Genomic DNA, 26,536 nt, shown 5'->3' with positions numbered 1-26,536 from the left:
GTCATTATGTCCGGGACGCAATTCAGGATGGGATTATTAGTCCGTCATATGTGCAGACCACAGATCAACTAGCGGATATTTTTACTAAGGCGTTGGGCAAGTCCCAGTTCTTATACTTACTTGGCAAGTTGGGCATTTTGTGATATGCATGCTCCAACTTAAGGGGGGTGTTAGACCTTGTATTATATTTCGCTAATGGGCCAATGTTAAGCCCGAATCTCTTCTCCTAGGTTGTATATAACTATTGTGAATACCGTAATACAACACACAGAAAATCATTTACACTAATCATCTTCTCTAATTTGACAAATCCCTTTTCTCTCTCTTCTCTTTTTTAATTTCATCATATCCACTAAAGCTCTTGAGGTTTTAATAGCCAAATTTGACCATAAAAACTCTAGATCTAGAGTTTAGTTTTCATGGTCAAACTTGGCCAAATAAAATCCCAAGGGATGATGCGAAGGTATTAATTTGTCATATTAATCTTTTTTGTTCATATTTTAAGATTGTTGGTTGTTGTTTGTGGCGGATATGGGATGGGTATGTATGGTTCACGGTGGTGGTGTTTTTGATGTAGATTGTTGGGTTTTTTTTTTCTTTTTTTTTTTTTTTTTGTGGAGGTAGTTTGGGGGTTTACGAGTTTTGGGTTTGGTGGAGGTTGTTTACGAGGTTGCAGGTTTTGGGTTTGGTAGAGGTTGTTGGTCGGTTTTGGGTTTGGTTGAGGCTGATTACAAGGTTGCGATTGGTCGGTTTTTGGGTGGTTGCGGGCCGTGTGGTTGCTGCATATTAGGGTGGGTGGGTGGGTGGGTGGGTGGTGGTGGTGTTCATGTCTAATTATGACATTAATTATTAGCTCTCTTAATATTTTAGGGAGTTCTTGATTTTATTTTATGTCAGAAAGTTTAAAGAGTTCTGATTTTTATGTCATAAAGTTTAGGGAGTTCATGTAACTACCTGTTATTGTAGGTAAAAAATTATTATAGTGAGTGATTTGCAACTATTGAAAGTTTAAGGAGTGATTTGCAACTTTTACCTAAGTTTAAGGAGTTGTTGTGTGTTTTACACTTTTACTCTTTTTTAGTGTAGCCATTGAATAGTTTTTCTTCAAACTAATTCGTACATAATTAGTACTCCCTCCGTCCCTAAATTACATTCCTCTTTCTTTCTATTATGTGAGGAATAAATGCTAGAAAGAGAAATGTAATTTAGGGATGGAGGGAGTAAATTATTACACACAACCTTTAAAGTGAGTCCAATATGACCCACAAAATTAAAACCTCCATAACATAAAATAAAAATATTTTATTACAAAAAAAACAGAGCATCGTCAACAAGCAGTAAGCCTCCGGGGAGTCACCGGACTTTTAAAACCCGCCGCAATCAACGCCATCGATCGCCGCCTTAAACTCCTCTCCGGCGATTTCTCCGACGACTTCGCAGCCGATCTCATCATTTGAATCAAGGCTTCTGCATTATTCCCCGACATCATTTCCTCCAACTCTTTACTATCAATCGCCATTTTTACCCGCCAAACACCATTTCCTTTCGAAGGCAAAACCTCAAACGCAGCGTTTTGATCCTTCCTGAAGCTCGTAGACTCACTCGACGACACCGTTTCGGATAAACTCTTACTACTAGACACCCCAAATGGTAGTAGATAATAAACTTGACCATTAATAAGAAGCTCATCTTCGAACAATGGCAATGTTAGGTGACCCTTTTGATAGATTCCGTAACCCGGGAAATCATCGAGCACTTCTTGAGCTAGTTTCGGACCATCGATTTCGATAACCCGACCCGAATCCGTCATTATTCGGAAAGTGGTGTGAGTTTTGTTACATGTTGATGATGAACTTCTTAAAGAACAATTACCCATTTTCTAATTTTTTGGATTTTTTATGGTTATAAGTTGATAAATGGAAGAAAAAGAGGGTGGCATTTATATAAAGGATGAAAAATAGGAAATTGCAAATTGGGAGTCACGGGAAAGAGAAAATTGAGGGTAGATGTTGGAGGATTAGGGAGTCAAAATTAATTTGAAAATAAGTGCGGCGCTAATTTAAAATTAAAATTAATGCAAGTATCGACCGTTGTAGGGGACAGATGAACAGAGGAAGGTAGTTTAACTTCACCTATGCTATATTTACAACTTTATCCTTGGGATGTGCACGAAATTACTTTATGCTTGGAACCTAGTACTTTCAATACTTAATTATGATTATTAGGGACTACTTTATTTGCCCACGTAACTAATTTTTCTAATCAAAAATTAGTACAGTAATTTTTTTGGTTGTTTTAATGTAGGGGTTTGTTTTATCTGTGAACTAGGTTAGGTCTCGTGTCATGCACGGTTATTTTAATTACTCCATGTTTTCTTTTTATAAAATAACTTATGACATACAAAATAAAAAGTTAATATCTTTATAGTATAAATTATACTCTGCCATAATTATATCTTATGTAAAAAGATTATTATTTTCCTTATTAATCCGTACTTAATTGCGCAATAACATAAGAAAGGTAAATTTTATTGCTTGTTTATTTGGTTGACAAAAAAAAAACTTTTCTTTTAAACAACTTTCTTAAATAAATCTTTTCTAATTATATTAAATTTTAAAAAAAAAATACTAAGGACACACCAAGACATGACACTTGTCATTGCTGGTGTGTCTTTTAGTATATTGTTATTGATTGATTGATGTGAAAATATAAATCAAGAAAGTTTCAATGGTCAGGCGATGGTTGTATATATGACTCTTAAGAATAAAAATTAGTGTTTTTGTCGAGAATAGAGGGTATACAAAAATAATGTTGATTAAGCGGAATGTTTTTTTTTTAAAACCCGTATCCATAGGATATTGTCATATTCGACGTATATTGTATAGTTGCTTTATTGAAATGAAATTATGAATAAAGAAGGAAAGTGGTGAACTCCAAAATAATCTCTAAATGTTACACGGTATACACCTTTTTTTTTTTTTAATAAGATGGGTGATTTTAAAAAAAAAATGCTGAAATTTTGGGATATTCAATTTAATTTTGTACTTCTCGGGTTTAGATGGGTGTTTTGGTAGAAAAACTAGTATTAACACCTAACTCAATATTTAACTAAGACAACTAGACAAGTAGACAACTAAGGATTTGTGTAATTTGACCATTATCAATTTTTCATAAAATTATTTAATTTCATTGATATTAATTTTTTGACTGGAAATTTCAGTGAGCTTTGATGTTTTATTAATTTTGTAAAATAATTTACAATTGAAATAGGAAAACTGATACGTACGATTAGCTTAGAATTTGCAAAAAAAAAAAAGTAATTTAAAATTGTTTAATTTTGAAAAAATAAGGGCCCAACCGGGTTCGAACCGGTGACCTCTTGATCTGCAGTCAAATGCTCTACCACTGAGCTATGGACCCTTGTGTTACTAATTTAACTCAAAATATTATATAAACTTATTACTGAGGTTAAACTTAATAATTGCCGTTACTTTTATTTTTCACCACATCTAAAAGATTCCTTGAAAGCTGAGTCCTTTAAAAATTAATCATATCTCTTAATTTAATTATAAGAAAATCATAACAATAGCTGGAATTGAAGGGGAAAAAACACTTATGCATAATTTAAAAATGTTTCGGAGTTTAGATACACTACAAATATAGATATTCCTACACTAACATATTTACATCGTACGTATGTCATATTTGTGTTCAAGGACAAAAAATTTATTTGCCTTTTACAAGCTCAATTAGTTTTTGGCCCGGGCGATACCTCGGGTCATTGTTTGTATATTAAAAATTATAACAAAATAAAGTGAAATATATTGGTGGTTTTATAAAAATAATATCATTTGTTAAATTTTGTAAATATAATTGAACATCAAAATTCATTATTTAATGCAGTAGTCAAAATGTTACTTTTTTCGTTTCTTTATAGTTGCAAAACTTTCCTAAAATGGAATTGTCACAATAGTTGCAACAAACTATAATTGGAAAGTATTTTATGTCAAAATTTGTACTATAACTCTTATTATAATCTCATGGTCCACTAAATAATACTCTTAACAATCTTTCTCCTCCATTTTAAGTGTTTTAGATCACATGAGACCCAATTTTCTTAAATACCGTGGAAAAGGGTGTGTTAGAAAACGGAGGAATTATATTGTATCAGTTTGTTTTAATTGTTAAAGGGATTTTTTTTTTATTAATCAGCTGTCATAATAAATTCTTTTGAGTAAATATATTTTGTGGTAAAAAGAAAAAATAAACTTGTAAAATTGTTTTGCATTTTTGGGTTACATATTTTAATTAACACCTATATGAATTATGGTTGAGTAACTGAAAGAAACAAAAATAAATTTGTAATCATTTTTATTTTTACAAATTTGTAATCATATTATTGTTAAAATATCCACATATAAGTTCACAATTATAATTTTAGAATTTATGAACATAAATAACTCTTTTTAATACAACTTTATTATCATATAAGATGTATCATTGGAGTGATGATCAAAGTTCAATTTTAATGAATATAAAGCTTATGGCTTATGGGTTCAAAGATTAATGCTAATAAATAGTAAATATTTGTGAGAAAATATTAGTAATTAATGTAGGTGACATGGTGACACGTGGCAAGATTGACGACACATGGCAAGATTACAACCCTTGCCATGAGTTTTAATATATATATATTTGATTGATTGGCAAGACTTGCCAACTTAATATAGTTAGCATATACTCCGTATCACGTAACAATTTTAATAATAAACAAACTGAAATCAAGCACATCAAATTTTGGATAACTAAGCATTAATAGATTTAATTATGAGCTCAATTAAAATCTCAAGTTCAACTAAACTTATTGAGTTTGAGAATTTGACGTTTATAAGTTAACTTCGACTAAAATTATCTTCCTTAAATTTATAGTATACTCTTATTCAGTGATTATGAAAATGCATATTGAAGAAAAGATTAGTCCCATACTCCCATAGTTTTAAATAAACCAAGTTTGGCTAGTCGATGTCCTAAGATTGCAATGGATTTTCTTTAAAACAATCATGTCCTTTTCCGTAGACTATGATTAGTAGATATTTAGTAGAAAGCAATAAAATCATGGATAATAGTCCAAATTATGAAATAATCAAAGTTTGAATATGTCCCTCAAGAATTGAATAAGTTGCAGCGTAAAATTGAAGAGTTCCATTTAATAAACAATTGACAATTGATTGTTCAACTTCAACCCACATAGTGGTTAACATTGACTATATATTATGTTAAGCTATGCATTGTGGTAAACCCCTATCTTATCATAATTCCTAACTACTCTTTCAAATGCGTTAATACAACTTATTTCTTCACTTAGATATAGTTGGTACAACAACAAACCTTTACTTTCAATTTACACAAAATAAATAGCAATAATGACTATAACTCATAAGGAAAATAGAAGCATCTCTACATCACTTAACAAAGGGATAGCTTATTTTGAAATTTAAGAGACCGATATAATGGAATGAGGGCTATAGGGAGTCATATGCATATGATGCCCATGTCCAAACCCAACCATTAGAAACCCTTCTTATTCTACCAAAGAAGGATCAAATTATCGAAAGTAAAAAGAGTTAATATTAATTTAACTATTATTTCTATCTTATTTCCAAGGAAAAAGTCATTGTACACGCATGCCTAGTCAACTCGCCATTTCTAATATATCTATCCTTATCCTCTCCCTCGCCATTTTTAAATCCTTATTCTTTCATCTTATCCCTATCCCATATATCAAACCACTAAAATATGTACAAAGTACCTCCATAGCTTCAAATTCAATTCAATCACCAATTGTAAAAGTAGATCTACACAAGTACATATCCTCACGAAAAGAATCTCTTCGCTTTTCACCTGTACTCCAATTTTATACTCGTACTGAAGAACAACATTAAGATTAAAGATAGACTAATCATTTAGCTTTAAAACAGCATATACCATATATCACTCATAATGAGTACAAACCATTAAATTCCACTTATAGATAGGTTAGTACAATAACAGCACCAGCACCACCCACTTTGTGGTAAGCCAGGCTTCATGAAAATCATTATTCGCAGCAGTTTGTATCATCATTCATATACTTCGTACTTATTTTCATAAATAGGAAGTCATACAGGCAAAAGAACCCAGTGACATATCTACGCCAATTTTACAAAACATATGTCACAGTCGTTAACCATATACTACAAGTATATATATAAACAAACTTTCTGTCTGATAGTATGTGTCCTTCGGTCTTCATACTCACCACACCGTATTACTATCTGTCTACTTAGTTCAGTCACTAATACTTTGTAGAATTGTATGATGTGTGCTGTATAGACGCCCCTGAACAAGGGTTGTGTATTCTCAAGCCTTAGTCTCATCAAAAATATCCAGAAGGGAAAGAGCCTGCAAACACAAAGCATAAGGATGTCAGCTTAATAAGACCTCAGTAGTTTCAGGTTACATAGCTAAGATAAGTGCACTATGCAAACACCTATCATGTTTGATGGATATTCAGTATTTACCTCTGGCACGCTTAACTCAAGGCGGAACTTGGGACCGTCATAGTGATGAAGGATTGGCCTGAAAGCATCCTCATCCAAAGGAACACAAAGTTTCCTAGATTGAACTCTCACCTACAAGTAAATTTAGACAATAAGTACACAAACAAAATCACAGAACACCAGTACTATCTTAGTCAAAACTCATCAATACACACATACTCGCACCTAACTGTCATACTTCATAATATAATCTTTCATCTAGATTCTAGACACTTGAATCGGATAACAAGTAACCCAGTATGCTTCAAACTAACTGAAGTATAAGCGAAAAGACATAAACTGTAATCTACCTGAGCAGGAAACCGAGATTCGCCAGGGTTCTTTTTGTCCTCCCAGGCAGATGGATCAATGTTAGTCCCTCCAAAACTAGCAGCCTGTACACAAAAATACATCATCATTAGCTCTCATTTTCCACTACCTAATCACAATCAAGTAGATGAAAAACTGGTAAATCAAAAGTCATTTTCCTTCCTAAAATTTAGCTAACCTAAATTATGAGTAACATACAAGTCATAACTAACTACACAACACTGAGTAAAGTAATTGAAAGTATGACTCACCTCATATATACCATGAAGCTGATGGGTAGAGTAGTTGTACAGAAAGAGGGGTAGCCCTGGAGTTATCTGCCTCACCGAATCGCGGTAACGTGGCGGCAAACCTGTAAAAGTAATCAAAACACATGATCATCTTGCCCATTTCCAACCACTTCATAGATTAAGAATCATATACTACCACCTTCTAACCATATTATATGCATAACTAAAACTACATAAAATTAATTGAAAACAACATATCAACATATTAAAATCAACCCTTCAACAACATATCCGATTTTAAGCATGATCTAATCTCATTTGCAACTTTGCAAGTATGAACTACCCTTAATAATTGATTAATTATAGAACTAAAACATCATATTTGTCGATTTATAAGCATGCTCTTATCAATAACGATTAACGAATTGTCAATAATCAAACACAATTACTCAAATTTAACTAGCATCATCATACATAAACTTATATAATCAAATTCAAAATATAATATAGGAAGCATAGAAACCAAAAGCGTTTCGTGTTACATACTCCGTGTAATATAACAATTGCATAAACACATGTCATGTACCATATAAGTCACATAATTCCTATCTGAAATATCACATGCTTCTAATATAAATTAACCTAAATACCTAATACAATTAAAATCATATACCATACAAAATACAATTAAAATCAAAGTAATTGAAATCAATAATCCCACAATTGACCAGACCTAAATCAAAATTTGTCATGTACCATGGTACCAATAACATGTTACATGTTATAAACCCGAGTAATATAAACAACCAAACAACGCATGGACTTAACAACTACGAGATGTAATAATCGAAAAGGAAAAACATAAGATGGGATAAGATTAACATACCAAAAAGATGTCTCTTGAGATTTTCCTCCATAGTATCATTATTGCAAACAAAGATATAACCACCAACAGTTTCATTCCTTGGAAGTGCTTCAGAAGGAGGTAAAGTCTTAAACCTCTTATCAACCCCACTTTTACTGTCACCATTATTACTGTTACTGTCCTTATTGTTATTCTCCTTTTTTACCTCTTTATTCTTCTTCCCTTTTCCTCCTCCAATAATATCATCCCCTTTCAATGACACATTCTTCTGCCCCTTTAATCCAACATTATTATTGTTGTTAATAACATTATTGTTAATGTTATTGTTATTATTATTAACATTAACATTGAAATTCCTCAAAAATTGATCATTCTGATTGTTGATATTTCCAATACTACCCTTTGAGTAAATCCCTTTGTTGAACCCGCCGTTGAGATTGATACCTGACCCGAAACCCGACCCGACCTTCCAACCATCGTTGAAGGAGTTGAAATCGGAGTTGTTAGGAAGAGGGGTGTTGTTGTTATTGACGAAATTACCCTTGGGCTTGTTGTTGGGCTCGAGATTTCCGCCGACCCGAATATCGAAATTCCGGCGATCCTCTGTTTTCTTAGTGGGGTAAGAATTGACGCTCCAGATTGAATCGTTGAGAGAAAGATTGGCTAAATTTGAGGTGTGAACGCGAAGTTCATCGCTGAATTGAAAGAATGATTGTTGATTATTGCTCTCCATGTGTTCGACGAAATGTCTCTGAGAAAATTAAAGGGGTTAATTAAAAATTTTGAAAGTAAAATTATGGGTTTTTCTTTGTTTTTTTGGTGTGTGATTTAAGAGAGAGAGTTAAGAAATGGGGGAAGATGGAAAAGGGGATTATATATAGAGAGTGAAAAAGTTGTTTTTTGAGGAAAGTTCAAGGAAAATCAGTGAGATAACGTGTTAAGTTGTCAAAGGTAATGATACTGTACAAAAGAAAAGGAGAGTTACACGAGAATTTTAAGGAGTACTCGTATAATTTACTGTACATTTTTTATGTTTTAGAGTGAATGTACATGGTCAATTAGTCTTATGGTTTAAGTATAAGCTTTAAATATATTGGATAAAGTAAATTTCAAATCTTAAAAATATAGTCAGTAATTAATAAAAATTTACACATCATTATGTTTAGTTATTGCTAATTTATTACGGTCTTATCTAAATAATTTATTATAGTCTTATCTTTTTTTTTTTTTTTTTTGAAACCCTATTATAGTCTTATCTAAATAGTCTTTTGTCAAAATGTCACAAGTAAAAAAAAAAAAAAAAAATTGATACTTTGTACTCCGTACTTTATACAGTAGATCATTAAACGGGTACTCGTGATATAAAACATAAAGTGTGAGTAAAAAACGTGTCTAATCTTCCTACACTCATACAAAATATAAAACGAAGTTAGAATTTAAATTATTACAAGAATTTTTCAAGTCACACAAATTAATTTTGTTAAATAGAATACTCTATAATTAAATTTTTAAGAGTGGGTTTAGGTGAGCGAATAGGAGACTAGCGTCGGCAAAATAAACGCGTAAAATTAAGAAAGATAAGAAAATGAAAGAAAGCATCTAGAAGAAAGTATAATTGGAAAAAGTCATAGGAATGTCCTAATATTTCTAGGATGTTCGGTGAGTTCACATTTGGAGAAGATACTTTTTAACGTAAAAAATGGATATTTTGCTTAGTTGCTAAGGAGAGCAAAGTGTAGTAAATTGAGATAATAAATAAATAAATAAAAGGGGCAAGTGACAAGTGTATGAGTGTGACAAATAATAAGGTTGTTGGTATTTGTTAATAAGTAGACTAATGGTGCAATTCTATTGGTTGAGTTGTGTCATGGGTTTTGGAATCATGGGGTACATATTACATTGATTGTGATTGTATTCATGTGATTTTGATGATGTGGGTGAATTTTAGTGAGTGATTTTGATGATGTGGGTGATTTTTAGTGAGTGTAGTTAGGGATAAAGATGTGGTGGGTAATTGTGATTAGTGATGGGCTTATGGTGTGCATGAGTGGGTTGGTTTCAAAAGTTGGTTTTTGTTAAGTGGGGTGGATTAAGGGCTAGAATTTGAACATGGGTCTTTTTTTTTTTGGTGAACATGGGTCTATGACTATGGTTAGTTATGGCTTTATTTTTATTATGGATTAACTTAGCTTTGCTGACTAATTTTTTTTTTTTTTTTATAGTTGTATAAAGTCGGAAAATATGGTGATCAAAGTTAGCCTGGGCCGATTCAGCCCAAAAAAGGCTTGGATTTGGGCAAGATTATTATTATTGGACCAACTTCAAATTTGTGTCGGATCAACCTAATATTTTAAATTTTTGGGTGTAGCATAAAAAATAATTGTTAGTTAAATTTCTACAAATTTTTACCTAGACTCTAAGGCAGGGAACACTACCTACACCCCCCCTCCGCGCGTGCCCTGCCCCCTGCCCTTTTCATTTATGAATTTTCTGTAAATTTTTTATAATATGTTCATTTCTGTATTGGTAAATGTTCATTTATAAATCATTAGATGTTCATTTTTATAATAAGGAGTTTTTGTTCAAATTAGTATATTTTGAATTGCATTTTAAGAATTTTTTTATCAATAAAAATGAGCAAATTTATTTATATGGATCGCTGCGTTCAAATTATTTTTATTATTAGAAGTATTGCATCATCCAATGTACATTTTTGTTTATTCGTGTTTCAACATATGCTCATTTTTGTATCATTAAGGGCCTGTTTGGTGGTAGCGTTTTGAGTAGCGGGTAACGTTTTGACTAGGTCAAAACACTAGTAGGTATAATTAGTAGTGTTTGGCAACGTAGCGGTGTAAGTAGCGGGTAGCGATAGAGGTAGTGGTTGGATAGATTTTCACAAACGTTAGGATAACAAGCGTTTTATCCCGCAAAAGTAGCGGTGGAGGCAAATTTCTGACTTTTTCTTATTTATCACGTCAAACAACTTTTTGAATTTATCATCCAAATTCCTCCATCATCAAAGTTCCATCTCCTATCAAATTCCTCCATCATCAAAGTTCTCTTGATCACCAATTATCAATTTATCATTGTTCAAGTAAGAATTCTCTCCTTAAATATATCCCTTGTTTTTTTTTGTTTTATTTTTTTTTTTATTCTGTTTTTTTTTTTTTTTTTTGTTTTTTTTTTTTTGAATTGATGATATGATTTTGTATTCTTTAATTTATCTTTTGGGTATATGGAATCAGATATGTTTATGTAATTTACACAAGATGATAAATTAGAGCCTTTGGTGAAATTTTGATAGAATTTATTTCCATAATTTCGAGTGTTATAATTATTATTAGATTTGTTTTTGCCACTACCAATTATTCAAGATTATGCTATTTTTTTTTTTTTTTCAATATATGGCCTTTGTAATTATTGATTTGTCAGTCATAGCTCTTTAAAGTTTTAGAAGTGATTATACTAATGGTTGATTTACTCTTATGTTCTGACCTTGTATCTTATAATTTATGGTCAAACAAAGCAAGCTTGTAATGTCTATTATTCTTATATGCTAGGCCTTACCTATAAATTGAAATCAGAGTTGCAAAAATCAGAAAGTATTAAATATTTGTTATTGAACTTAAAATATGTGGTGTATGTGCTATTTTGTTAATACTTGGTTGAATTGATGATTTTATGTGCTTGGTGGTTAGATGGCCTCATCATCGAGTAAAAAAAAAACAAAGGAAACACGGGGTGGTGAAACACAAGGCAGTGGCAGTAGTTTTAAGTGGAGTGACGAGGATTCAATCACCCTATGTGATGTTTGTCTTGCATTTATAAAGGAAAATGGGAAGGCACAATTTTTTAGGTAGAAGGAAATTCAAACGGATGTCGAACAAAAAATTGGTCGTGAATTAAGTAATTCAAATACTTGCAAGAACAAATATGACACAATGAGAAAAGATTGGCGTATTTGGAAAAAATTAAAACAATCAGAGACGGGTATAGGATGGGATCCAAAGTCGGGAAAAATTGACGCTACAAATGAATGGTGGCAAAGAAAAATCAAGGTGTGTAAAATTCACAATTTAATCTATTATATAATCTTCATTTTAACAATTATAGTATGAAATTATTTTTAATAACATTTTAATTTTTATAATAATTTAATGTAGGAAAATTCAGATTTCCAAAGGTATCGACTAAGGGGTGTAAACTTGGAGCTTGAACAAAAGTGGGAACAATTGTTTGGAGATTCTTATGCAACAGGAGAGAATGTTTATGTGCCCTCAATAGACCCCATTGAAGATCTTACTATACAAAATGAAAATTTAGAGGAAGGGAATATTGATAATGATGGTGGCGATAACTATTTTCCAAGTGACCAATATGCTCAAGATTTACTTGATGATGAGGGAAATTTTTTTCAACATTTTATAGAGCAAGCACGTAATGATACTAACTTAGGTAGTTCGGGAAGTAGGTCATCACAAGTGACTAGTGAAGCTGTAAACAATGACACTCGTCCTTCTAATAAGATTCAAAAGCAGCTTCCATTAAAGTCTAATAGTGGTCAAGTGAAACGTACAAGAAGACAATCAGCAGGATCTGCAATGATATCTAAGGGAATTTTTTTTTTGGCAATTAAAGAGATTTTATTAATTACCAAGAGCAAACGTTAAAGATTACACCAAAACACCAAAAATCTGGTACAAGCACCAGAGAAACCACAAAAAGCAACAAACAACAAAACAGCAAAACAAAACTGAATTAACAAAAAAGCCTCATAGCATCATTGCATCTGCAAGCAACCTTGAATCTGATTTCTCTGAATATCTGAGCAGCAGAGATAGCCTTATGGTTCTGATTGAAGATCTGATCATTCCTATACAGCCATATAGCATATAAGCATTCAGCAAAGAACATCAAGAACACCTGATGTTTAGCATTTGTCTTCTTAGCACTCTTTATAACCCAATAAAGTTCACCAGCAAAAGAACCAGGAGATCTATACAATTTCAGATGATTAAGGATCAAACCCCAAATCTGAGCAGAAAGATTGCACTGAAAGAATAAGTGCTCCACAGTTTCAGTGACAATGTTGCAAAGACAACAAACACCATTGTCCACAATTCCCCAAGAAACTAATCTGTCTTTGGTAGGAAGTCTATTAGTGACAGCAAGCCAAGTAATGAATAAGCTTCTAGGAGAAGCCTTGTTTTGGCACAAAACTCTACTCCAAGGGACTTTGACAAAATCACCTTGCAAATATTTGTACATTTCCTTGATAGAAAAAGAACCCTTTTTGACAAATCTGTCCCATCCACCAGCAGCTGCAATAATTTGGGAACAGTCAAAGATTTTCCTGAGAGCCCAAGAGCAGTTAGCAGGGCAACTAACACTAAGGATATCTCTATTCTTAGTATAGTATGCATCAATCCATTTTACCCAGAGCCTATCTTTCTTACAAGAAATAGCCCAAAGAAGCTTACAAATAGCAGCTTTGTTCCACAGCACCATATCTTTAATGTTCCAGCCCCCTGCAACTCTAGGAAGACAGAGAGTACTCCGAGAAACAGGAGCTTTCTTTGAAGAAGCAGTGCTGCCAGTCCAAAGAAACAGTCTACAGATCTTCTGAATTTCTTTGATCACTTTCTTAGGCATAATAAAAATCTGACACCAATAAGACTGTAAGCTCAAGAGAATAACTTTGACAAGTTGTAATCTCCCTGAGTAAGCTAGAGTCTTAGCAGTCCAAGTCTTAGCTCTAGCAACCACCTTATCTATCAAAGGTTTACAATCAGCATAAGAGAGCTTTTTAATGGCCAAGGGGACACCTAAGTACCTGAAAGGGAAGGTACCTGCAGGAATCTGCAAATCATTAATAATTTGCTGCTAAGTATTAGAACCAGTACCACCAATATAAATGTTGCTTTTCTCCAAGTTGGCTTCTAAACCAGAGGCAGAAGAAAATTGCTTAAAAGCTTGAAAAAGCATTTTAGCAGAAATGATATCAGCTCTACAAAACATCAAAAGATCATCTGCAAACATTAAATGAGTGAGATTCAATTTTTCACACTTAGGATGAAAATTGAAATTAGAATCATGCTTCAACTGAGCCATACTCCTTGACAAATACTCCATTCCAATGGCAAAGAGAAAAGGAGAGAGAGGATCTCCTTGTCTCAAACCTTTTTTAGCAGGGAAAGGAGGGCTAGGCTTCCCATTAATAAGGATACTATAAGAAACAGAAGACAGACAAGCAAAGATCCAATCTAAGAAAAGATCAGGAAAACCAAGCTCTTGCATTACATTCCTCAAAAAGCTCCACTCAATGAAATCATAAGCTTTCTTTAAGTCCACTTTTATCATACATCTAGGAGACACATGCTTCCTAGGATAACCCTTAATAAGATCAGTAGCCAGCAGAATATTGTCAGAAATATGCCTGTCAGGAATGAAGCCAGTTTGACAGTCACTCACAATACTACCAATCACCAACTGAAGCCTGGAAGTTAAGATCTTAGCAATGATCTTATATAAGACTGAGCAACAAGCAATGGGTCTAAAGTCTTTGATCCTGGAGGGATTAGGGACTTTAGGGACCAAATTGATAGAAGTACAATTGACTTGCTTAAAAATCTGCTTTTTAACAAAAAATTCCTTGACTGCCAAGCAAATGTCATGCTTCATAATACCCCAAGTTTTCTTAAAAAAGAAAGCATTTAGACCATCAAGACCAGGAGCTTTCTTTCCATCAATGCCCATCAAAGCATTCTCAATTTCAGAATCAGTAATAGGGTTGCAGAGAAAAGCCCTTTGGTCAGAAGAAAGTCTAGAACCAGATCTCATAGTAGGAAGATTAATCATAGGAAGAGAAGTAGCAGAAGATCCAAGAAGACCACCATAAAACCTAATAGCTTCATGCAAAATATCATCATGACTTGTAAGTTTCACATTCTGATCATTGTAAAGGACAAAAATTCTGTTAATCCTGTTCCTTTCCTTGACAGAAGAATAAAAGAATTGATGATTAGAATCTCCAATCTGCAGCCACTGAATTCTAGACTTCTGTCTCAAAGCAGACTCATTAATATTCAACCATTTCTTAAGAGTAGCAACTTTAGCATTTTCTTGCAGAAGAAGAGAAGAATCAGAATAGTCAGACTGTAATTGGGATTGAATGTCATTCAAATCACTTCTAGCAAGATCAATTTTCTCATGAATACCCTTAAATTCCTCATTATGCAAGTTTTTGAGCTTACCCTTAATCATCTTCAATCTAGACCAGACAGAAAACATAAGAGTGCCCTGAACTTCAAAATTCCAACAATTCTCAATGATAGGCATAAAGTCATGGTGATCAGCTAGAAAATCAAAGAATTTGAAGGGTCTTCCACCACCAACAACATTTTCAATACAAGACAGTAAAATTGGACTGTGGTCAGAAGTAGAAGGGTTCAAATACTCAGCAGCAACATCAGTTTTAGTCATCATCCAATCAGAATTTCCTAAACACCAATCAATCCTGCTAGCAGTGCTATTTTTACCACCACCATTATGCCAAGAAAAATAATGACCAATACTGTTAAGAACAGTAAGACTATTAGCAGCAACAAAATTAGAGAAATCCAGAATTTCATGAAGAGTAACAGCAGAGCCATTTATTCTATCAGTAAGATTTAACATAGTATTGAAATCACCAGAAATCAACCAAGGATGATTATTTATAGAGTTAGAAATATTGCCCAAATCCAACCACAGAAGCTTCCTAGTATCAACAGAATGTAAGCCATAGACAGCAGAAAAGAAAAAAGAATGCCCAGCAGCATGATCAGTGATCTCACAATGAATCACTTGAGTAGAAACAGAGCAGACAGAGACAGTTACAAAGCTAGGTTGCCAGCCTAACCAGATCCTACCCCTGTCACAACAAGAGTAATTCATTTCCCATTGCCAATGCCTCCCAAACTTCTTAACATATTTACTACAGTTATGTGGCTTTATTCTAGTTTCAAATAAAGCAATTACTTTGATATTATTAGTATTCATCAAATTCTTAACCTCATTTACCTTAGCAGGATCATTAAGACCCCTGACATTCCAAGTGCAAAGATTGATCATTTAAAATCTGGAGGTTTCCCAGGCACATCCTGAGCAAAAGTATCCCCAGTAACCACATTCTCAACCTCAGGATCAATAGCAGAATTTAGAGCATTAAAACCTGTAGTAGCTTGAATAGGAATGCCCCTATTCTTTGTCTTCTTAGTAGCCACCCTCCAACCAACATCAGCACCAGACTGAGTACTAGCAATAGTCTGGTGCTCAGGAGTAATAGCTACAGGTCCTGGTTGAACCTGTAAAGATGTTGAAGCTATAGCTTGCTAGGGCTGCACTTTCTTAGGCATCCAAACTTGCTTTTGGGGTGGTTTCACAACAGCAGTTGGAGCTTTACCATAAGCAGTACAGTCATGCCCTGGCATTTGGCACTTCTTACAGTAAGATGGCTTCCAATCATAAACCACTTTTTGCTTAAACTCCACTCCTAACTCATCTTCAATCCAAACATGATCCGGCAAAGTAGTAGTGACATCCATTTCAACCAAGACACGAGCAAATGAGACTCTCTGCTGCCTGGTAGTACAGTCATCAGCAAACAGAGGAACACCTAAAGTGCTAGCAATCCTGCTTAAAGAATCAGCACTCCAACAGTTTAAGGGAAGGTTAGGAAGTTTAATCCACAGAGGTATGACCTTCAAAATCTCCTCATAGAAATTGAAATCCGAAGACCAAGGTTTAATAATCAAAGGTTTATTTAGAAATGTATATGGCCCTCCAGCTAAGATCTCATCTCTATCCTCAATAGAATTAAATTGGACAACAAAATAACCATCATCATGCAAAAAAAATTAGGCATTTGAGCATGATTCCAGACAGTAGCAATATACCTCTTAATCGCAGAGAGAGTTGGAGTATTGCCCACAACATACATGATAATTGAAGCAATCCACTTAGCATTCATCGTTTCAATCTCACTCTTCTGCATTTGCGCCACTTTCTTACCTTCCTTCACAATCGGAGCAACAAATTGCAGAGATACACCTTTGCTTGTTAATGGAGATCGCTGAAAAAAACTTGTCCAAGTAGATTTCCTTGCACCATCCATATCCAAACGCCGCTGCACCTGCCTACCATCCCCACCCTCCTTTTCAGTCACTTCTTGATCCATGACAGAAATCTCCCCCCTAGCATTCAATCGATGAGTTTCATCTTCAACCTCAAGGATAAACCCAGCTCCAGATCCAGTAAACCCTAAGTTTACTGTTCCATTGGTTTCACTGTTCACCATTGGTATGCCTAGAGTTCGATTTTGCTCCTTCATAAGCTCATGATCCTCCCTTGTAATGAGTCCAGCACTTGCATGCACTAGAGGTGAACGAACAAGTTCCACCCGACCTCCAACTCCATCATCAGCAAGCACTGAACTCAATCCACCATTTCCACCAGATCCAGCTATAGAATTACTCAGAACGCCTATTGATGATGATTCACCCTTATCCGAAGAATTATTAGCAGTTGATTTCTTCTTTCTGCCCATATATGAAGATCAGTACATGATAGTTGATCGCCCTAAACATGCACTAGAACCCTCAGCAAAATGCTTCAATGGAGGATAGAAAGCTCAGAAGCTCCTTTAATGGAGAATTCAGAGTACGCTTCAATGGAGGAGAAAGAGGGAGAGGGGTGTAGAGGAAGTGTTGCGAGGCAGCGCAAATGAAAAAGAAGATATAGATCGGAGGAATATTAATGATACCCGGATCGGTTCATTTCACCTCGAGGATTTCTCAGGATCTACCGATCTAGTAATTAGGGGGCGTTTGACACGAGGGATAGGGATAAGGAGGATAAAAGGGTGTCTCTAAGGGAATTATTGAAATGACAGAATGTGTTAAAAAAATTAGTCAAAGTAGTACATCAAATGTGTTCACGATTTCCACAGCAATGAATACCATAAGTCGTATGGTGGAAAATGAGTATTTGGAGAAACATAGTGAGTTTTGGTGCTTTGCTACTACTGTCATTGGAGATGCAACTAAAAGAGAGATTTTTTTGAGTATGGAGGATGATGATAGCAGAGCTAAGTGGTTAGCATATCTAATATTAAGGATAATAACTAGTATTAGTTTAGAAAAAAAAAATGTTTTTTTGTTTGCTCTAGTGGTAAAATAAAAATTAAGATTTGTTCTATGTGAAATACTTGGATTATTTGTGTTATGTATGTTTTTCCTAGAGAAAATTTTCAGTACTTTTTATGATAGTTTTATTCATGACTTATTTTTATAATTGGCAGGTTTGTTATTAATATGGATATTGATGAGGAAAGAATGCGCAAACTTTGGATTGCAATTGCATTTACAATATATTTGATGTCTACATATTTTTATAAATACATATATAAAGAACCATGCATGACTTCAATTCTAACAGGAGAGATGTGGGTAAAAGAAATGTTGATTGGCAATCCTATTCGATGTGTCAATGCATTTAGAATGGAGCCACAATTATTTTTAAGATTGTGTAATGATCTATCATCGAAATATGGACTGAAATCTAGTTGTAATATGTCTATTCACGAGAAAGTTGGCATTTTTTATATGCAATTGCTCAAGGTGCCTCAAATAGAGTTCTTGGTGAGCGTTTTCAACGTTCCGGTGAAACTATAAGTAGGGCATTTCATGATGTCCTCAATTCAATTTCTTGTCGAAAATCCAAGGGGCTTGCATATGATATTATAAGACCATATGATCCAACTTTTACACAAGTGCCGGCAAAAATAACAACAGATGCAAGATATATGCCTTATTTTAAGGTAATCTTTTTTCTTTTTACTTTTTTTTTTTGGTAGTGTTGTCATTAGATTATGTCATTAGATTATGTACAGTTTTGATATGAAAGACTAATATTGATTGTATTTCAGGATTGTATTGGATGTATTGATGGTACACATATAGAGGCATGTATACCGGAGGCTCTACAAATGCCTTATAGAGGAAGAAAAGGAATTCCTACATTTAATGTATTAGCTGCATGTGATTTTGATATGTGTTTCACGTTTGTATCAGGGGGTTGGGAAGGTTCCGCGCATGATACTCGTGTATTTCTTCATGCAATTGAATCTCCAGCTTTTAAGTTTCCTAAACCGCCTGAAGGTGTGCATAATTCTTTGAAATTATAGTATATATTATCTTCAGGTAATTATTAGGTAGTTTATGTTAATATCATTTATATTGTGAATTTGTGATAGGTAAGTACTATTTGGCCAACAAAGGGTATCCAGATCGAAAAGGTTATCTTGTACCATATCCGAAGACAAGATACCATAAGTCACAATTTGAAAACGAGCCTCCAAAAAATGAGCGTGAAACTTTTAATCGTTGGCACTCATCTCTTCGAAGTTGCATTGAGAGATGTTTCGGAGTTTTGAAGCAAAGGTGGAAGATACTAAGAAGTATGCCACAATTTAGCATTGAGACACAAATACGGATTGTGGTTGCAACATTTGCACTACATAACTACATTCGAATAAATTCTCCAGAAGATCCCCTTTTTCGAGTGTTAGAGGATTATCCTAATTTTATACCATCATGTGAGCTTCCTGATGTCCGTGTTACTCCCCAAGGTCAAAATTGCACAGAAAGTTGCACTGAAATGAAAATCATTCGTGACAAAATAGCAGCTGCTTTATGGAAGGCGAGAAATGAGAGACGTCGATTATTATAAGAAACACTAGTAGTCTCTTTTATCGAATTGCTTTGTTTATTATTATTATTTTTATTATTATTAGTATTGTTATTATTAGTATTGTTTTTTATGATGAGGATAAATGTATTTTTTTTATACTAGTACCTATGTAATTCTTATTATTATTATTATTAGGGCCTTTATGATTTATGACTTTTATTTACCGATTTTATAATAAATTAATTATTTAATTTGTAAATTTTATTACTTTAACATAATCCAACCGCTAAATTTACCAAACACTTGTACTATCAACAGCTACTTTGACAGCTAACCTTCACCCGCTACTTGTTGACAGCTACTCGCTACTCAACAGCTACCCGCTACTCAACAGCTACCCGCTACCCTCTACCGCTACTTTTGCCAAACATGCCCTAAATGTTCATTTTAAGAGCTATGTGTAAGTTTTATAGTAAAATGTATGCAAATACATACGTCTTAGAATTGTATTTATGTAAATAAAGAGTTGTTTAAAATAATTTCCAATATAAAATAAATTCAATTTATTTACAATAATAATGCATTTCCATACAGCTATATTATTACATGTAATTGTTTCATAAACACGAAAGTGAACATTTCCATCATCTAATGTTCATTTATGTTAAATGTATGTTTTCTGTAGTAAACTATAGGATTATTGTAGTTGTATTTGAATATAAATGTTGTACACGTGAATTTCAATGATTTTTATTCTTTTAAAGGCGCTCATATATATTTTAACTAGTGAACATATTTTAAAATTTGTTATTTTGTGTATTTGTAATAATTCTTTTAAAGACGCTCATATATATTTGTGTTTATGGGATTATAAGTTGTACATGTGATTTTTAATGTTCATTTATATATATATTTGTTATGAATATTTAGTTTTTTGTTTATGAACATATTGTTTTCCTAATATGAACTTTATATAAGTCGTCAAAAAATATGAACATTATATAACTTCTTGTTAAAATCAAATAGAAATTTTATATCACCAAAATTGAAATATTGGATATTATAATATACAACACAATTCCACACATATTATTATACATACTGAATTTTCGATCCAAAATTGAAAGATACAAGCTCGTGTTATTGGTTCATGTTGCACAAATACATGTCTTCTTGATTAATTTCCTTATTTTTGTCGTCTTCTTTTTTCTCCTTGATATAATGTGGTGTAACTAACTCACTACATCCACGATTCTTTGTTTTACTAATAGACAAAAACAAATGAATTTTTAGTTAGATTTGAGCAAGAATAAGTGTTGAAATGAACCGATTTTCATATGAATATGAATAGTAGAACAATTGAAATGATCAATATATATATATGGAAATGAACATATATTAATAAATAAATGAACATATAATAGTATAGAAATGATCATCCATTAATATGGAAATGAACAACTCTTAATACATAAATGAACATAATTAGATAATTGAATATTAAAATGACCATCTATTAATATATAAATTAACATGCATTAGTTTAAAAATGCCTATGAAAGAAATCAATCTATGAACATGAAATACAAATGAACATTCATCAGAATAATTTTCCACCCCAAACTATGAAAAAGAATTAACATTAATACAATGACTATACATATATATTAATCATCTATTAACAAGTGAATGATTGTATACTAATATACAAATGATTATCTATCAAAATGAAAAGAACATTTATTAAATAAAAAACCCACTACGAACTAGTTTAATTATTGCTTACTTTTCTCCAGATTTTTTATTTTCTTTTCTAAAACTATTTCCTTCGTACTGCAATAAAAATGAACATTCATCAAACACCTTTGATGTTCTAATAATCGTATGTTAATATGTGAAATTGTGAATGACCATGTATTATTATGTGATTGAACATTTACCAAAATAAAAACGAACATTCATCAAAATAATTCTCCACTTCAAACTGTGAAAAAATGAACATTGTTACACGAATGACTATAAATTATTAAATACATATGAATTGAATGAGCATTTGTATTAATTAAATGAGAGTTTTTTCGAAAAAAAAAACATGTGAATGATAGTATACTAATGTATAAATGAGCATTTATCAAAATGGAAATGAACATTCATCAAAAGAAAATTTTCACTACGAATTAATTTTATTAATACTTACATTTTTCCAGAATCTTTGTTTTCCTTTTCTGGAACCGTTTTCTTCGTTGTACAAAAAAAAAATGAAGAATGTAATGATTTGATTTACTAGTTTTTGAACAAAAATTACTAAAACTATAGTAAATGCTTACATGATGCATTTTCCACAGTTGATGTTTCAATAATTGTTTTGAAATACAATCATAACAAAAAAAAAAATATTAGTAAAACCTAGGTTTCATACTCTTTTTTGAACCAAATATGAACAAAACCACTTATTCTTTAGAATTTCAATCTTGTTTTGTTGAATTTTGTAGTGATTGAACAATTTTTATTGATAATTTGTCTCAAATTCGTAGAAATTTTGGGTTTGAAAAAGTAGATCAATGGGTTTAGGGAGAGAAATTGGGTGAAGAGAGAGAAAATGGGTAAGGAGAGAGAAAATGAAATGAAAAGATGATTTAAATTATTTTTTTTTATTTTTTATTTTTTTTTATCTATAGGTGGGTAAAAAGTGTGGTTACTATTCAGTTACTACACAATTACAAGGGTTGTTGGGTTTGTTTATGCATTGTTTAGGGGTGGGGGTGTAGGGATAGATAGCTACACTAGAGTCTAGGAGTATATAATTATTAAATTTCAACCTGTCGAAAAATAGCCTAAAAGGTTTGAGCACAAACTTTTCAGTTCAGCCCAGTACATAATGCACCTTCCTAGCCTAGATTGGCCATGATCAGGTATGATTTAGATTTAAGATGAATTTATTTATTTTAAATACTTTGTATATAAAATAAGTTGAAGTAATATTATATCAGATCTGGCATGAAACCAAGTATCAATCTAACCGACTTTTGTAATACGGAGCAGGTCTCGAATTCTCTATACTACGTACATAAAATAAGTTGGAATAATAGTATATCAGATCAGGCATGAAACCAAGTATCAATCTAACCGTCTTTTGTAATACGGAGTAGCACTCTAATTCTCCATATTCAATCATCAGTCAAGCTATCAAAACTAAAAAAGGCCTCCAAAACCCCATTTGTCAATTAAACCTAACAAGTAGAGCCCATAACATCCTCCATTTTCACAATTCCAACTAATTTATTTTTTTTCATGCATTTAGCAAAACAAAGAAATCAGGCCCGGTCTTATTTGGCCCAATATGCCCTGACATATTAGCCATTGCTTAAAATAAACCCTTTACTATTGGGAATTTAGCCATTGGACAGTAAATAAGGTTTGATATGGACCAATAACCTTTCAGGCTTAAAAATCATATTTGGTTGCCTAGCCTTAGTTGTAGTTAGTAAAACTGTGTTTGATTTACTTAATTTTCACTTATATGAGCTAGATATAACTTCTTAAATGTAGTTGGTTAACTCTTACTAACCCAAATAAAAAACTTATCTGAAGTTTTTTTTTTTTCCTGTCTTATTTGGTTTAAACTTATCAACTCTTAAAAATTGATCATAAAAGCAACATGTATCAAATAAATGGAGCAGAAAAAGTAGGTGAAAGTAGAATATACTTATGTTTCGTAGTCAAAATTATCGACTATGTTTGACACTATTTGCTTACTATAATGACATATTGTGCAAAATAATTCATGATACTCGTATTACTTTTTAAGACGAATTGATCAAAAACAATTTTGAAATGTGCCAAAAATTAGTATAATTGGATCGGGCCGACCAAAAGGCCCAAATAAAAGTTACTGCATTCCCTAAGGCCCAATAAAGTTTGCCATATTGCTATCTTTAAGCCTAACGTCAACATTTGGGCTATTTGGTTTAACAAACGCAAATTTTACAATATGCTATCTTCTGCATAAATTAAGATAATAATTTTCTATACATTACAATATTACAACATAATTATTTAATCTTTCTTAGAAGTATATTTTAATATGTATAAAATCTAATTAAGCATGTAATCATGATTTGTTCATCGGAATCCGAAATGAATATGCTTTACAGTATCTTCATCAAACTTGTGACTCGAGCAATCGATTTAATTTAATTATTGGACTAAATATACTACTCGTAGTATAAAGTCATGAACAACTACGGATGTCAACATGTTCAGAATACCTTATACACAAATCAACTTGCAATATATTTTAGCACCAAATTAATATTGAATTATTAATACATAATTAGATTCTTGGAAGTATGACAAAATCAGCTTAAATCGCTTCAATCCATAAGGTTGTTAAAGTGAGGCAAAGAAGAGTGTGGTACATTTCTTAGTGCTTTAGCACCTATCGATATTGATGAATGTGTAAATTCCATTTATCAATTAAATTTATGAGTAGGTCTTTTACAAAATCATATTATAAAAGAAAGTACTCCATAACTTCTAAATCGACAAATAATGTTGCTAAAAGTTTAAGTTTTCACTTGATATATCGTGAGACCTATCACAAGTTTGGCAATTGTATATTCCAATAATGTATGAATTTTTTTAGAGGCGTGTTCAACTTTTTGGATTTGCAACCGTCTATATGATGTATGTCAATTTGTTTTTTAATATTCAATCCCTTCAAAAAAATACGGAGTAGGATTACACTTAATACTAAATGAAGTGATACCTTGAAGAAAAGGATCACTACTTACCATATATATTTGTGAAATTTGTAGCCGGGTCAACCAACAATATTTAGATTTAAGGGTATCAATCAACTTAATGGTTTTATATTTGATTTATTTGGCATTTTTATAAAGTGTCGCCATTGAAGTCGATTTTCTGATCTAAATAATTTGTAGAAATTGGATATTTTTATTGTGGAATATGCCACAAGTCAATTCATCTTATTGGAGCAAATCCATTTGACAAGAGAAATTTTTAAGGTTGAAATTCTTCACTGTCCTCCAACCAAAACAATGGAACATGGTTTTGCAACTTGATTATTATGATGAATTTTTAGCTTGTTGAATGAAAAGAGTGAGATTTAATTAAATCAATGACCTCGGGACCTAATTCGCATTTAATATGCCACACGGTTATTGATCAAAGGTATTAATAATTTTGATGGTTAAATATTGAGAGTATGTCACTTGAAGAAGATGTATTGTTTAAGCACAAGCTAACATGCACCAAAGCCCAAAAGTGTGTAAATAGTCAATTGTCAAAAAAATTGGGAAAACTTAATCGCGAACATTTTCTGAAGTTTATTTCCTAATGTTAGTGATAATATCGGAAAATATATACCATGTTAAATTTCGAGACAATATGAAATGGGCCTGGGCAACCCGAACATGGAGGAGTTCACAAACAAGGCTTTGGAGCTTCCATACTAAAACCAATTGGCAATAGTAGGAGGTACTCCTCTACCTTATAAAGTGAAACCATCTCTCCTCTTTCTCCAATATGGGACACTCATAAGTGGGCTACAATGGGTTTCAACACTCCCCCTCACTTATGAGTGTCCTTAGAACTTCAGAGCTAACTGGATAAGGCCAGATCAATAATCCTCTTAGGGGCTGGACATCCTGTCGAGGTAAATCCTTATCCAGTAGCGATTAAATACCCAGTTTAGAAGAGACCCGCAACCCGGGCTCTGATACCATGACAAATTAGAGAGGAAGAGTGAATAGAATGGCTTGATTATTATTCATCAATAGGTAGAGTATTTATACAAAATCTAAGAACATAAGATAGGAAACAATCTTCCTAAAGATATACTTAAATAATATCTTAACATATAATAAACCTAAATATATTATTCTCCTAATAAGATCAATACGGAAAATATATCACACATATATTTTCCGATATTATATTTTCTGATATTATCTCTAACACCTAAACTTTGATAGTCATTGTTCTATAAAGCCCAATTTGTATTAGTGATATAATCATGAAATTTTCTATCCAATAATGCTTTGGCCTTGCACCATTTGGATAGATAACTAACTAGTTTTTGTACATTAATTGTAAAAAAAAAAAAAAAAGAAATACTATAATCAAGTTAATGTGTAACTAATGCAAATTTAAATTGTTGCGAATTTTCTAAAACAAACTAAAACTTACCTTTCAGTTTAAAAGGTAAAGAATCAACCTCTTGATAAACTAAATAAAGCAAAGGATTTTATGTGTTCCCCGTATATTCTTTTCCTCTTGCCAACATGGTTTCAGCTCAAACTCTCAATAGTAACTAAGGGTGAGAGAAGAAAGGTGCTAATTCTAGGGTATCAAGTTAAGTTTTGATACACCAAATCACATATATTAAGCAAAAGAGCAAGACTTTACTAAATCAATTAATGATAGAGAAGGCTTAAAAGGGTCAAAGAAAAAAAAAAAAAAAAAAAAAAAAGGAAGTAAAAGCTTTGATTTGCACCATTGAATAAAACTCATCAAGAGGAACCAAATTCCCACTCACCTCCATTTATATTATTAAAAAAATTATAATAATGTCAAATAACACTTAAACAAATTGACATTAAAATATTAATATGAGATAATATGATGTAATTGAGAGGATTATAGAGTCCACTAACAAACTTTCAAGAAATTGCCTAATTCCCATGATTGTCTTCACATGGATTATAATCTCATATGCTTTGATTTTATTTGGCTTTGTGCCGTACAAAGTTAGTTCATAAACAAATCAATAATTAGTT

The 26,536-nt window shown here is 32.4% G+C and overlaps 2 protein-coding genes and 1 non-coding gene across 3 annotated transcripts; all 3 read right to left on the bottom strand.

Annotated features, from left to right (window-relative positions):
* Positions 1-1,237: 1,237 nt before the first annotated feature.
* On the bottom strand, positions 1,238-1,823 carry LOC145599502 (uncharacterized). Its single transcript, XM_081655868.1, has one exon. It carries the CDS (start codon positions 1,808-1,810, stop codon positions 1,328-1,330), a length of 483 nt encoding a protein of 160 aa, XP_081511994.1. The 5' UTR covers positions 1,811-1,823; the 3' UTR covers positions 1,238-1,327.
* A 1,525-nt stretch (positions 1,824-3,348) lies between these two features.
* TRNAC-GCA (transfer RNA cysteine (anticodon GCA)) lies at positions 3,349-3,420 on the bottom strand. The gene has a single exon. It is a non-coding gene; the product is annotated as a tRNA-Cys (tRNA).
* A 2,506-nt stretch (positions 3,421-5,926) lies between these two features.
* LOC145598831 (DCD domain-containing protein NRP-B-like) lies at positions 5,927-8,854 on the bottom strand. Its single transcript, XM_081655225.1, has 5 exons — positions 8,025-8,854; positions 7,160-7,260; positions 6,890-6,973; positions 6,561-6,671; positions 5,927-6,441 (listed from the first exon to the last, which is right to left on the bottom strand). The coding sequence occupies exons 1-5, from the start codon at positions 8,734-8,736 to the stop codon at positions 6,400-6,402; spliced, it is 1,050 nt and encodes a 349-aa protein (XP_081511351.1). The 5' UTR covers positions 8,737-8,854; the 3' UTR covers positions 5,927-6,399.
* Positions 8,855-26,536: the final 17,682 nt, after the last annotated feature.

This window comes from Chenopodium album, chromosome 20 (genome assembly GCF_948465745.1).
Source record: "Chenopodium album chromosome 20, dcCheAlbu1.1, whole genome shotgun sequence".
Classification (NCBI taxonomy): Eukaryota; Viridiplantae; Streptophyta; class Magnoliopsida; order Caryophyllales; family Amaranthaceae; genus Chenopodium; species Chenopodium album.
Note: the sequence above shows the minus strand (reverse complement) of the source record. Positions and strands in the feature narration are given on the sequence as shown.